Source organism: Mus pahari, chromosome 11 (genome assembly GCF_900095145.1).
Source record: "Mus pahari chromosome 11, PAHARI_EIJ_v1.1, whole genome shotgun sequence".
Lineage (NCBI taxonomy): Eukaryota > Metazoa > Chordata > Mammalia > Rodentia > Muridae > Mus > Mus pahari.
The window spans coordinates 56,203,704-56,218,969 of record NC_034600.1 but is presented as its reverse complement, the minus strand read 5'-3'; the positions used below and the strand labels follow the sequence as shown (position 1 = coordinate 56,218,969).

Here is a 15,266-nt window from a genome sequence, read left to right as displayed (position 1 = left end):
CACACACACACACACACACACACACACACACGTACAGACACATGTGTCTGTGTGTATCTCTGCGTCTATATCTCTGCCCCCCGCCACCCCACTGCACCTGTTATAAACACTCAAAATGAATGCCACCATCACATTTGTGTGGAGTATTTTTCTGCAGTAACCTGCCTGTCAGTGGGCTCTGTCACAATATCATTTTCACTGTGGGAGTTCAGTCTACATGGTAATATTACATGTAATTTTAATCCAGGAGATTTCCAAATTATCCACTAATGAGTACTAGATCTAATTGCTCAGTGCTCATCAGCTTTATCTACAAAAAGGACTCCAGCTAGGCTAGTCCACCAGGTTCAGCTTGAACTAGATTCCTCCATACGTATATTATAGGGTAGATTGCAAGCATTTGCCAAGAGTCTGGTAGCTGTTTGAGAATGGGCATCACATTCTAAATGTTCACGGAAGCAATAATTACTATCTGTAAACAGTCTTTTTGTCTGGCTTTCTCTGGTCTCATCTTGAAAGATTTACTGTTAAGAATCTTCAGCCCAGTTGTTTACTGCTGTCGTTCCACAATAGAAAGTATTTTTAAAAAAATCCAAACATCCACTTCCATCTGGTAAACTTGCTACCACTGTGTATAAACAAATACTGTCGCTGGACAGCCAAGTCAATTGCAAGTAGCTCGTAGCCCCAGTCTCTGCCTGCCACTTATAAATGAAAGGGTTTCATCTGAGTTCTTAGGATTTATGGGTTCCTTCCTTGTGTCTGTCTGTGAAGCACAGATGGATGTTAATTCTGTGTGACATACGCAGAGTTCTCGCATTTATGTTGTATCCGTCTCTACTTTCTGAATCTATAACGTGTTGTACCCTGGCTGCAAGAAGTCACACAACAGGAAGTTAAAAAGTGACTTCTAGTGAGGGGTTGGGGGTTACTGTCAAGGCCCCTTGAACTCCAAATCTATTTTCCTGACCTTTCTTCTTTATGGAAATTACTCGCAGTAACCTTCCACTAGGTGGTGCCCAGTCATTTGATATTCTGGTTCTGCTCAAGTCTCAGTCTGTGGAGAGACCCTTCATTCACACAGACTCAGGTTCCAAGGTACAAGAACATTCCAAACCACAAACTAATTAGCAAACGCTATATGGGAATTCACAAAGAGCACTGAGGAGTTGAATCCAAGAGCACCGTTTCAAGGACAGGAACTGATAATACCCCTGAAAGCCTCAGCGTACCAATATCTGTTGCTCATCGTATAAAGGGAGAATAAGCATGCGTTTCCTCATGATGTTCAGTCTTCCTCATCAGACCCAGACAAGAGTTTTTCTTCAGTTTACACTTATTTATGTCTAATACCTAAGATACCTTTAAAATTGCCTACAGTTAGGCCATTAACTCTTACGCAAATGTGTGTGTGTGTGTGTGTGTGTGTGTGTGTGTGTGTGTGTGTGTATCCATGACCTGTGTACTGTACTGAAAATCATCTTAGAAGAGGGAGTAAATGTCAGTGGCTTAATTTCAAGGATAAACCACTCACAGCCACCCGTCTTACCATGGGACCATGTCAAGCACATGCTCTAGATGAAACCCTAGGACCCACTGCTACTTCCTCTAGCCATCATAGCCCTTAAATGTAGATGCTCACAGACACATGATCCAGCTTTGGATGTTGTATATTAGAAGCCAATACTCTGCCAGGTGTGTCTTCGGTAACATTAAATCCTTTGACATAAGCTAGAGCAAAATAATTTTTGCTTTCTCTAGAAGTAAATAACAAAATTTGATTCACTTAAAATTTAATTTAATTTAATAGGCTTTCTTCTTGTCAGCTTTGCATAAAACTGAACTATATTACCTTCTAAATCTGAGAGTATTTTTGTTTTTTTATCTTCATAACTTTGTACCCTCCCTTTAAAAGTTTTAAATGCCTATAGAATCAAACTTACCCTGTAATGTGTTAGCGTTTGTGTGTGTTATTAACTATTAATCTAATAATATCTTCAATGGAGATGACCTTGTTCATTTTTCTATTTCCAGTATACAGAAATTGACCGAAGTAGCTCGCTACCACATTGAAACAGCTACAAAAATTCAAAATGAGATTTACTTAAACCAAGAAGACTTCTATATCAACGGAGATATAAAAGTCTTCCCAGATCCTCCTCCACCAACCCGCCCACCACCTGTAGAAAAGGAAGAAAATGGCACCCTAACAATCGAACAGCTTGATAATCTTCGAGATCAGTTCTTAGACATGGCACCTAAAGGTAAGAAAGGAATTGCTGCTGATTGGTTATAAAGATAATTAAAATTGCCAACAGTGGACGTCACTTGGCAAGAAGACAACTGAGTTCTGTTGGAATGCAGGGCACTACAAGGAAACATTGCTCTGTTCTACCAAAGTTGTTTGCTGTGTATTTGCTTGGTACAATATTATCTGAGTTAAGCAAGGAGAAGAGTCACATTGACAACCCAGCAGTGTAGCAAGCAGTGTGGCAGTGGCCAGCCCTGGTGACTCCTCTGTCTTCCTCCTCTCTTGGAGGCATATTGGTAAATTTGACTCCATCTGACAACTGGAAAATAATCTTTACACTTCTAAGTAGAGATGCATTAGGGATCTCAAGTTTGTGTTTCTGTCTGGCCAGTGAGGGCATACTAAAAAGTAAGGGAATCCATCTTAGAACTTCCTTTTCTCTCATTGCTTCATAGATCTTGAGTAGAACCAAATGAGGTACTGGTAGTTACTTCCTAATTAACTTGCTCACATGAGCATAATTTATTTTCCTCATACAAATTATTGAATCCGCTCCCATTTTATCATTACCAATTCTATGCCTTCTGCCATCCCACCAATTGTTGCCCTATTTAATTCAAAACGATGTGTATAGAATCATAATCTATAATCATCAGGGCTGTACACTCAGTCACAAAGCAATTAAGGCATGTGTCTGTGGCCATGTTCATTTTGGACTCTGCTAGTTTAAGGTTTGTTAATCTTATGTATGAATTAAGTTGTCCCTTATAAATAGGTTTATTTTATTTCTCCAAGTGTCCTCATTATTGGAAAATCATCTCTTTTCCCTAGAGCTAGTCAGTGGACTTTAATATAAATACAGTCTCACTTTTTGAAAATTAGTCACAATATTTTAAGAAATCCATAGAAAAAAATCATTGTTAACCAGTGATAAGTCACTCTATAGTCTATAAAGCTTCCTTGCTGTGGCCAATGGATGGCAAGGTGCACATGTGTTTCCTTGGGTGAACATATGCACTGACATGTGTAAACACATCAAATAGCTTGGGAAGTTATTATACCTCCAATGTGTAGAAACAAACAATGTGTCTATGGATAGATTTACTTTGGTAGTATTTGGATAAGATTAATGTGGGTGACAACAGATACCAAAAATTCCAACTTTGTCAAAAGGCAATTCACAAATCCTGTTACCTTCTAGCAAAGCAGACTTGATCTTCTTTCCCCTGAAAGGATTTTATAATACCCTTTAAATTTCTATTTTATTTTATGTGTACACATGAGTGACTGCGTGAATGTGTACATATACCATGTGCATAACAAGTGCTTGAGGAGACTAGAGACAGGTATCAGATGTCCTGGAACTAGGGTCAGAAGCAGTTGTGAGCCACCTTGTACACACCAGGGACTGAATCCAGGTCTTTAGGCTAAGTGCCATCTTCCGAGTCCCTATTGTCCCTTTTACCACATATTTCATTTTTGAACTGATATAAATGCACATTTTGTCCATGCTATATTTTTTATATAAAGATGTGTGTACAATTCTAAAATAATGCATGCTTTAAGTTAAACCTTCAGAATGATGACTGATCGGAAACAGTCCAATTAGTAGCCTTACAAACAGCATTTGGAAGCATTTCAGTAGGTGGAAGTAGACTCTTGAAACTTATAAAGCTTTCACAATTCCTTTCAAAAGGGATCTCAGTATTCATGGTGAATATTATAATACATTCTTCCATATATACTCAAAGTCCAAAATTACATTCCAGCTAAGAATTTAAAATTAAATAGCATATGACATTTAGTTGATCAGCATTTGAACCCTAGAAACATTGGAATAAAACTATATCCAGATATAAATTTTTTCTCTGAATATAATAAAGTAGTATCATTATCAGACAGTGATGAAGCACGAGAGAGACATCTTGCTCACTGTTCTATTGCTGTAAGTGGACACCATGACAATGGCAACATCTACAGTAGAAAGCATTTAATTGGGGCTGGCTTACAGTTTTTGGAGATTTAGTTCAATAGCATCATGGCAGGGAACATGGCAGCATGCAGGCAGGCACAATGCTAGAGAAGTAGCTAAGAGTTTTACATCTGGACCCATAGGCATAAGGAAGAGAGGGACACTGGGGTTGACTAGGGCTTTTGAAACCGCAAAGCATACCTCCCCCCAAAGTGACACACTTCCTCTGATAAGGCTACACCTCTTAATCCTTCTCAGGTCGGGCTACTGCCTGATGGCTAAGCATTCACATATATGAGATTATAGGGCCATTTTCATTCAAACCACCACAAGAATTGTCAGAGAAGAAGGAAAGTAAGTAATAGATAAAAAGTTTAAAAGAATAATTGAAAGAAAATAGTTTTCTGTGGAGGACTTTAGAGTACGGTTTGAAAAGTGTTAATATTGAGCAGTGGAAATTTAGGAAAGGGCCCATGAGTTCAAATTAAAGGAGAATTGTTATACAGTGATCAAGGCTGGACCAGAAAAAAAATGTATCAGCAAATCTAAAGAAGTATGGAGTGATTTGGTGACAAGGGTACAGAGGGTATTGAAATTTAAGAGAACACACTTTTAAAATTTATAAAAAAGCATAGAGGAGGATGGAGATTGAAGGAATGGTCAGCAGACTGGCCTGCATTTCCTTCTCCAGTTGTGTGAATTGCAGGAAAATAGATGGTGGGTCTTTATCGGAGGAATACCCCACCCCCAACATACTCAGCTGGAGAGCTGACCCATACATGGATAACTGCTGTCACTTCGATAGAAGGTTCAGAGCTGTCTATGAGACGTGAGGGTTTTGATGATTCAAAGTTAGTTATGGTCTGACTTTGACCATATCATGAAAAAAAAAAACTCCACTGGAAATGAATATGAATTCCATGTGTTTATTTTTAGATGTATGCTAAACATGCTGTTGTCTCATCAGCTGAGGTAACGTTCATTGCCATTGGTTTTTTGTTTGCTTGTTTGTTTGTTTTTTGTTTTTTGTTTTTTTTTGTTTTGTTTTTTGCTTCAAAGAGAAGAAAAATGTAATATCCATTCCATTTTCTGCATGTCAGGGGTCACAGCACAACATTCTTTACCATCTCTAGGAGTCAGGCTATAAATGCTGACAGTGTCCACCCTGGGGTTTCGTTCATCTCACCTAAACCCATAGATTACCCTGGGTTTATAATCTTCTTTGCCCTGGCCCACCGTTGATTTATACTCCCTGAAATATTACTTCCATAATCATATTTATTTTTGCTATTTGTGGAGCATAGGTCTTTTTTATATTATTCATTTTTTTTCCTTTGCCAAATACCTAACTTGTAAAAATCTAATTGCAGCCTGATGTACATTCAGAAGTGCATACTTTGTAAAGGGACAAATAGTTGATGTGAACTGATCACAGCAGTGTAGGAAGGGCAGATCACTCAGTTTTTTGTGCTCACAAGTCACTGACTTCACCTTCTCCCTTCAGGTGAGGAATGACTAGTCTAACAGCAGTTATTGACTTTATAAAGTCTCATGTGTAATATGTTCTCACATAAATACATGAAATAATTCAACATGAAAAAAATCAACATTTGATATGGCTTCTTTTACTCACTACTATTGTTGAGACCATATTTTACACAGATTGGTATTTAAACTATAGGTTATTCCATTGTGAAAAGTGGTTCAATACAACATATATATGTGTTCCATAATTAATGGCGTGTTTTTAATCTCATTTCTTGAATTAACACATGAAAATTGTTTATATTTCTGGGGAAGTGTGATATTGGATACATGTCCAAATTGTTTAGTGAACAAACAAAGACAATTTAGCATGCGTATCACTTTAAACTGTATTTCCTAGATATCTACTCATCTTTTAAATTATTTTTTGTTTTCATTTAAATTTTTAAAATATATTACTAACTTTAATCCTCATCATAATTTTATAAAGCACATTAATTTAATGTTACAAAGGAAGAGGTGAGTCATAGAGAGATTAAACAAGTTGCCCAAAACCATGTAACAATTATTTGACTAGAAATAGAACTGAAAAAGAACTGTCTGACAATGCCCATCCAGTCAAAGTTGATGTAGATAAGTCCATCAACATGTAAAAAAATAAATCCAGTGTAGGGCAAAAACAAAGACTACACAAAACTAGCAACTTTTATAATTTCAAAAACATACTCCACTTCTGATCTGTTCATTCATGGTAAGTCACTGGTAAGATGGGTTCTCTAGTTCTCTGGATGTTTATTCAAGTTGCTTCCATGATTCCAACATCAAAATGGATTGTTGCTGAGCATGGGGGAAAAGGCAAGCATATTGGGAGAGTCAGAGGACAGAGAGAACTGCTGTGAGATAGTGTTTTCTGGATATGACAGGGAAGTTGAAGCCATCAACTCTCAATGGTATGATTGTCTAAACACAACCTGTAGAAGACAATACCACCAGCCAATACCACAGCCTAGATGTGAGAAAGGCTCAAAAGGCTCCCCTAACCCAGCTGAGGAGCTACAGCTCAACTGTGGCTACTGAAAATTGAAGCCTGTATTCTTTAGAACAAGCCCCCTGATAGGTAGGTCGCTTATGCAAAAATGATTAGCCCTATACTCATGTGAATATGGACCACACCAATTGCACTTTATATATATATATATATATATATATATATATGTATATATATATGTATATATATATATATATATATATATATATACATATATATATATATGTGTGTGTGTGTATTATCATAGATATGATATATATCATATTATATACCATACATATTAATATATAATATTGTGCACATATATATTACATGAGAAGAATACATGTAGTTAAGAGACAGATGTAGATGGGTGGAGACAGGACAAGAGGAGTTCTTAAATAACCATGTAGAATTTTCTTTAAAGGCAAAGACTCTCCAGATGCTGTGATTCCAGTCACCAAAAAGCAGAAAAAGTCACGAAAAGTTGACTCCTTCCTACCAGAAAGAAATCACCAGTTCTTGAAAATTTGGCTAAAAAAATACCCTTGGCTTGTATATGATGAGCTATTAAACCTTATGTTCTGTGTCCTGTGTCGTAAGCACGGAGTAACATCAGGGGGAAGTACAGTAAGTTTTCTCTATGGCACGGACAACTTCAGGGCTGAATTTCTCAGTGCGCATCACCTCAGTGAAGCCCATGCCAAGGCATCACTGATGGAAGCAACTAGTGGTTCTCCAGTGAACAGAGCTGCCACTGAGCTGACTGTAAGGACCATGAGCAAAGTGACCCTTGCAAGAGTGGAGAACTTATTTAGATCATGCCATGCCCTAGTCAAGACCGGACATCCCCTCAAAGATTTTATCTGGATGTGTAAATTGGATGATATGAAGGGCGTTGATATTGGCCCAGTCTTCAGAACTAACAAATCAGCAAGAACATTTACATATTTCATTGCTGAAGTGGAGAGGAAAAATCTAAGAGAAAACCTAGAAAAGAGTAACTTTTTCTCTGTCATCACCAATGGAATTGTAGACGGTCTAGGCAAGGAAGCCAAAATGGTCTATGTTCAATTTGCACAGGCAGGAAAAGTGCAATGTCAGATTGTTGGATTACAGCCAGTAGAACCAAAGGACCCTTTGACGATAAAAAATGCTATTGAGAAAACTCTAGAGACAAGTCTTCATCTTAAGCTCTCGAGCCAAGACTGGGCGAAGAAGTTGGTTGGTTTTGGAAGCGATGATTCCCCTGGAATAGAAGGGGAGAACAGAGTGGCTCTGCTTTTGAGAGAAATACAGCCATGTGTACAAAGTATGTATTGCTTCGCACATCATCTAGAACTGTCCTACAAATCGATGTTCCAGAGTGTCCCTCTCTACAATGACCTTGAGGCACTCCTCACCAATCTTTACCATTTCTATCACAACTCTCCTCTCCTCAAGAGTTCTCTGATAACTGCCTTCAGGGGCCTCCACCTCCAACCTGTGATGCCTTCTCAAATAGGAGGGAGACGGTGGCTTGGTGGACTACAAGCATCCCTCCAGAACTTTCTCAAGGGATACCCAGCAATTGTTCAGCAACTGCACTCAGTAAGTAATTTTGAAGTATGTTTTCCAGAATGTCAAGAAAAAAAAATTTTTTTTTACTGAATTCTTTTGAAGATTTTTTTTTGACACAGAGAACTACCTACCATATCATTCCCAACTTGTGTTACAGGTAGGTAAAGGCCAAAATGATACCAGTGAACAGAAAGCCAACAGACTTCTAGATCTCGCTCTCCAGGCGGACATCATCAGATTTGCTCATTTCTTGATAGACATCATTAGTATCCTTAGCCTTCTGTCCCACGCCAGTAGGAACAGAAATTCTTCAATTGCAGATGTGTTTGCTTCCCTGGAGTCAACCCTGGAAATGCTTCAGATCTATCAATCAAGGTGACAGGTTGAGGACTTCTAAGGGTCTGTCGAGGTAGATGATCTCACTTGGGGAATCGTGTACCAGGTATGCCTTCGTGTAACTCTTTCCTTGGGTGATCTTCTCCCAGACCAGGGCCCAGAGAACGCAGGGTGGATTCAGCCACACTCTTTCACGGTAACTGCCTTAGGGGGAAGGCAAACATTTCTTCCGTGAGAAAGGTGGTTTTAACACATCTTATCGAGAGATTGCGAGGCTGTTTTAGAGATGCCAGCCTTGATGTGGTGAGAGCAACTGTGATTGGAAGCTTTAGACTGTGGCCTACAAAGATAAATCAAGGTAACCCATAGGCGCCAATAAGCCAGTGCCTTTTGATTGCCGTGAATTTATTTTAGCTGTGTGACATCTTTGTTTATGTGTATGGGTTACAGAATTTGGAGTCAAAGAGATATCCACCCTTATTTCACATTATGAACCAGTTCTCGAAGCTGCCAATGTGAAAACGGATGAGGTAGAAAGCGAATGGAGCATGTTAAAATTAGAATTATATGGCAGGTCAGTATGAAAGCAAACTGAATTGACTGACATGCATCTGCACCTGCATACAAGTTAGGTCTCTCAATCTTTCATGTCCTTCATCTTCCCTGCTAGATTTCAGAACATTCGAAAGCTGACCTGGGATTTTGTAAACTCCGTTTATTCCCATAAATATCCAAGTGTCCTGACGCTTGTTGACTTGGTGCTGTCCCTCCCTGCAAGTTCAGCAGAGCCAGAACGTGGGTGTAGTCGGTGGAAACGCATGGATGAGAAAATCAAGCCTGAAACCATGACAGACATCCTAACCATTCAGCTAAACTCTCCAGACATTAGCAGTTTTGACCCTAGGAAAGCTATCCATTTATGGAATACGCAGACGCAATTGCCGGTGGCTCACAGGGGACCTAATCTTGACAGCTCATCGCACTCAGAAAGCCAAGATGAAAGTGATGAGCAGTGCGACTTGTGTTGACTTTGTTACTCATCACAGCAAAAATCAATAACTCAAAAAAAAAAAAAAAAAAGTTAAAGTCGCAGCCCGTCTTTGCCTCAAACACAAAAGACATTTGGTGTTTTCCAAACATACAAAGAGACACAAAGCAAAAAGAAGAAGAAGAAGAAAAAAAAAAAAAAACAGGCTCATTTTCCTGTAATTCTCTAAACCTGCTTCCGTGCTTAATGCTTTTGCTTCAATACTTCAGTGGAAGCTGTTGCTCTGGGCACTATTTCAATGCCAGCTTTCTGTGTGTTTTCTCTAAGGGTGAGCACGCTGATGGTAATAATTAGCTAGAGTTGCCATACAACCAACGCTTGTTCCTGGACAACTCATAATTCTACTTGCAGTGAGTAGCTAACAGTGCCTTGGACACTGAATAACAAGGTCAAACATTAAAATGTTTCTCCCATTTCGCACTAAGGTGACCATATAAATAATTCCTAGGTAAACTGAAAGTACCATTTTGCATCAGTTTGCTTCCTAATGTAGCCATTAGAGACAAGGAGAATATACCTTACAAATATCTCAATTTGTAAGTGCTTTGTTACTCTTTGCAGTTTTAATAGCTTTTGTTTGTGATCCCATCTTGAATAAAATAGCTGATTTACTTCTAACATCTGAAACCCAGTGTGGCATTATTTAAACCTTTATTTACAGGGACATTTTTTACCCACGAAATTGTTCCCCCCTCACTAATACCAAATACTTCAGTAAATTTAAAACAACATAAAATTCATCACGGAATTACCTTTGGATGGTTAATTATATCAAAAGAATAAGGGTGAACGAACACTTGCTACTTGGTTTGAACCACTGACATTTTTAAAGGGAGAGCTGCATTTCTCTAGAGATTAGATTCAACAGTCAGGTTCATGTGGACTCTCAGACACAGGGAAAACTCAGATGTAACTGCAAACTGTAGAATGCTGTGCCTAATTAAAAGAACAACTTCGAAAAAGAATGACTCTCTACGACGCACCTCCCAGATACCTGGATATATATAACTGGTCTCCCATAATTCTGAAAGGTACCACTGCTGGGTTTTTGTTTGTTCATTGTTTTTTTTTTTTTTAAGTTGTTTTTAGTTTTGTTTCTTTATTTCTAGTGCATGTGCATGCAATTTGGAATAAGAATCTAAGTAGGTGTGTGTCTTAGATATGTTAAACTCTAGCAAGGCAGAGGGAAATACAGTGCCATTTTATGGTTAACTGTCACCGTCGATGTCATTGACTTGGTCATCCAAATCTCCCTGCAGTTACACAAACAAGCCATCACTAACAGGAGGACAGACTAGGGGCAGGTGCTGCCTTTGTTATGGCTGACATCTTGCATGTCTGGAACTGAAATATGAAATGCTTTACTCATGTGTCCCATTGGATACAATAAAACTTAGTGGTGCTTTTAAATTTTTTAACTTGTTTGAAACAAATATCAAAGAAAGTTTTTGTTGTCTTTTTTAAAATTATCATTATTATTATTATTATTATTATTATTATTATTATTATTATTATTTGTTTTTTCAGGACAAGGTTTCTCAGTGTAAAAGTCTTGGCTGTCCTGGAACTCACCCTGTGGACCAGGCTGGCCTCAAACTCAGAGATCCTCCCGACTCTGACTCCTGAGTACTGAGATTAAAGGTGTGCACCACCACTACCATGTTGCCAGAATGATTTTAACCTAAGAATTATGCAACTTCAATATTTGCTCAATCAGAAATGACTGTTAGGTCCACCCCCCACCCCCCACCCCCGGACCAAAGAGGACATTTTTACAGACATAACAAGAAGAACATCAAGAATTTTTATTTTATTTTATTTTATTCTATTTTATGTTTTTAAGGTAGTTTCTTTCTCTCTACGGAACACAGGGCTAAGTAATTAAGAGAGTTACTAGACATTATTTCTGTTTTAGCAGAATAAACTGTAATGCCAGTAAAAAAATGGCAATAAATAAATAAATAAATAAATAAATAAATAAATAAATAAATGTTTCTCTGTGTTGTAGGCATAATAGGAAATAAAGCCTTCAGTGACATTCTGCTTGATTTGGTTACTCTAAACCTTGGAACAAATAACTTCCCTAGCAGTTGGATGCACCTCACCCAACCGGATGTAAGTTTCTGTTCTGTCTGGTATCTAAATGGCCTTAATGCAGGTCTTACTTGATGAGTCAATAGTTCTAAGGCAACCAGTCCTTGCACACAGTTTGAGACACTAGCAAGAAACCAATGACATTTAAATGAGTGAATAAAGTCGCAAGTAAGCCATACTGTTGATGACTAACATTTAAACATTTCAGACACTGGGAGATGCAACCCAATTACAAGCAGTTTGCAAATACCTTAACAAGGAACAGTAGCTGATTTTTGAGAGTGCTTGGTTTTCATCATATTTTCATTGTAAACACCCTAGGAAGTTTAATGTTTATAGCACACTACCCTGTCAGTATGTTACTTCCCCAGACTTTAAACCTTCCACTGGTTTAAAAAGACACCAGGTTAATAACTGACCTGAGTCAATTGGATGAGCACGGTACACAAAAATCACAAATGTCAAAACAATTGCCTGGTGTGGCTCCGATGTTAGAACAGAAAATGAAAGTAAACCCAAGTCAGAAAGGGCTCTGGCTGCCAAGGCGAAATCCCTCTTCCCTTGGCACCAAGCTCTGACAGCCTTAGTGGGAGGAGCTTCAAGTTAGTTGGCCACACTTCTCAGTGATAACCCTGGTGTTCTTCCAGTTGCAGGAGATCACATCTTTATTAACAGTCAACACAGAGTTTGTGGACTGGAGGAAGTTCTTGATGGTCACAGCCATGCCATGGCCCATGCCCCTGGAGGACGAGCTTCTGGACACCCTGCAGAGGTTCAAGGCCTTGGATGAAGCACAGACAGGCACCATCACCTTCGAACAGTATAAGCAGGTAGACCAGTAATATCGGAATCCTTTCTCCTAATGAGTCCCCAGCTCACTGCTGACACATCGTGTCTCCGGCCACTCAAGTGCTCCTCAGAAGCTCATACATAGGCAGCACAGACAGAATCGAATTCCAGGACAGAAGTTTGGCTTTCATACCCAGTGAAAGCATTAGGAAAAAAATATACATTAAAATAAAAAATTGCCTGCAGAACCAAGGGCCCCTAATAAAGTCTCATAATTGTCATTATTCTTCTCCCGAGTTCTCAGCTAGTAATTATTCCCATGGCTATATATTAAAACCACATGCAGGGCTTTAAATGATCCACTGCCAGGTACCCTATACCTCCAAGGAATAGGAAAGGCAGTAATGAAGAACTTGGTGGCCGTGGGATTTTTGTTTTGCTCCTTTGGAATTGGGTTAATGGATGGTGGGACTTGTTTTAACTGAATGAGCTTAAAATATCCATGAATATTCAAGGCAGAAATGGTCTATCTATTGTAGTATAGTAGATCCACAGGCAGTTCTGGATGTTGAAACATGCATGATGGAACTCATCTAAGAAAAGTGATGGTAACCCAGAACATAATACCTGCTCACTGGAGATGGTTGGCAGAGTGTCACTGGGGGCCTGTTGTAGAGCAGGATTGGGAATTTTGAATACAGATGCTAGATTCCAAATAATTATAGAAATTAATTGGGCAATAGGATAATAGATAGATAGATAGATAGATAGATAGATAGATAGATAGATAGATAGATAGATAGATAGATAGATATTTTAGTCATCAAGTCAGATATATGAACATTTAATATATATTTTTCAGAAGTTGAATGCTAGGATTAGTGATATAATTCTTTAACTGACAGAGGTGCCTAAATTACTTGTCTCATCTCTACTGACTGAATGTGTCTTATTCAACCTTCCACATCACCACAACTACAGAGGAAGGAATCACTTAGAATAGGGCTCAGACTTAGAATCAGGGTGATGGTCTGTAGGGATTTATCTCCCAAGTGTTTCATCACTGAAAGCTGACAGATTTTCCTGTCTTGCCTTGTTTATAATTAGTAGCTGACATCCTTTTGGATTAGTTAGCCTAGAGCTTCCTGTGCTCACACACAAATGAAGAAACACTTGGATCCTAATGAGACTCTCTATGGCTGATCAGGATGCTAGTTTGGCTAATTGAGCTCTGTTGTATGCACTTGTCAAACAGTAGATTAAGAATATTACCACTGCTTACAATTTGCTATGATGACTTCATTTGAACCTGAGAGCAGCAGAACAGAATGTGTGCTGTGTTCTGCTCTGTATGGCTTAAGATGTTTAAGAAGGGGACAACTGAATGAACCTTAAAGTTGTTGATTGACACATGGTATCACATTGAACATCTTTTACAAAGAAAAGAACAAATGTTGCTGGAAATGTTTCCAAAAATGCCAATCCCAAACTAGAGTGATTTACCAAAAGCACGAATTTCACCCAGAATGATAGACCAAAGGCACTTAGGAGAACTCAAGTCCTTACATGATCACTGTCTATGTTCTGGGAATAGCTGATCATTTCCCTTCACTTCCTACTCCCAGATGCCCTAGGACACTGACTTTACTGCGTGACTTTTTCAGATTTCCAACCCTTGATCGTTGATAGATAGATAGATAGATAGATAGATAGATAGATAGATAGATAGATAGATAGATAGATAGATAGATGATAGATAAATGGGGAAAATAAAACCCATTTCTAGAAGATTTTATATGATCTATTGAACATATCACATTAGAGCAGTAATGTAGCATAACCTTGGTGCTGAAATAGAGATTTCTGGGAAGAAGGAGATGGCTACTCTGTCTTCTGTTGTTCTGTCCCTCCCCTTTGACCAATGCAAGTTAACCACAACAGCCGTTTAGAAGTGTGCTGATTACTGCCACTCCTAAGTTGTTCATAATCCATTCTATGGCTAAGTAATGACCATAAAGTCTTTGCCTTTGCCTTCTGGTCCAGAGGACTCTCACAAGCTGTCATCTGTAGACTATGGAATTGTATAATGTAGAGACATCCAGCATGTAGAACTGTATACTTTTGAAGCATCAGCTAACTCATCGTTTACCTGTGAGAACTCATGGTCACCATACGTGTAATCATTCAGATGTTCAAGGACAAAAATAAGCATGGTCCAACTTCTCTAAGGAAAAATGAATAGTCTACAAGGTTTTGGTCACGTTTAGTTTAAGAATGTAAAGAACAGTTTCATGTTTTAAAGGGAAAAGTCTATGAATCCAGTGAGGTGATACTCAGTTGACTGAATGCTACATCTAACTTAAGCATATTACTACATAGCTGTGGACTTCACATTTCACGTGGATAAAATTTTATGGATGAGATTCTTGAGTTGTTTTGTATAATTTTGGTTGCTATGTCTTCAAGGCCATTGAGACTTCTCCACCGAGTAGCTTGCTAATAATATCACCAAGTATATTTTCCTGTCAGATACAGTATTTTTTTTTCCTGTTAGTTGTGGAGTCTCTCCTTGTCTCTGTAGAAAAATCCAATGTTTCATTTCTGCCAGAAACCCAGGGCTACCTTTGCCATTACTGAAAGTGCTATAATCCCTGGAAGGAAGAAAAGAAGGAAAAAAGCATAGGCCTGAGTCCACGTGGGCAAC

The 15,266-nt window shown here is 38.5% G+C and overlaps 1 protein-coding gene across 1 annotated transcript in view; it reads left to right on the top strand.

The window, feature by feature from the left end:
• Spef2 (sperm flagellar 2) overlaps positions 1-15,266 on the top strand; it is a 166,963-nt gene that overhangs the window by 137,311 nt on the left and 14,386 nt on the right. The window contains exons 31-33 of the mRNA XM_021208381.1: positions 2,035-2,264; positions 11,688-11,794; positions 12,421-12,603. Of these exons, the coding sequence (XP_021064040.1) occupies positions 2,035-2,264; positions 11,688-11,794; positions 12,421-12,603 (520 nt within the window). The remainder of the gene's footprint in view (positions 1-2,034; positions 2,265-11,687; positions 11,795-12,420; positions 12,604-15,266) is intronic.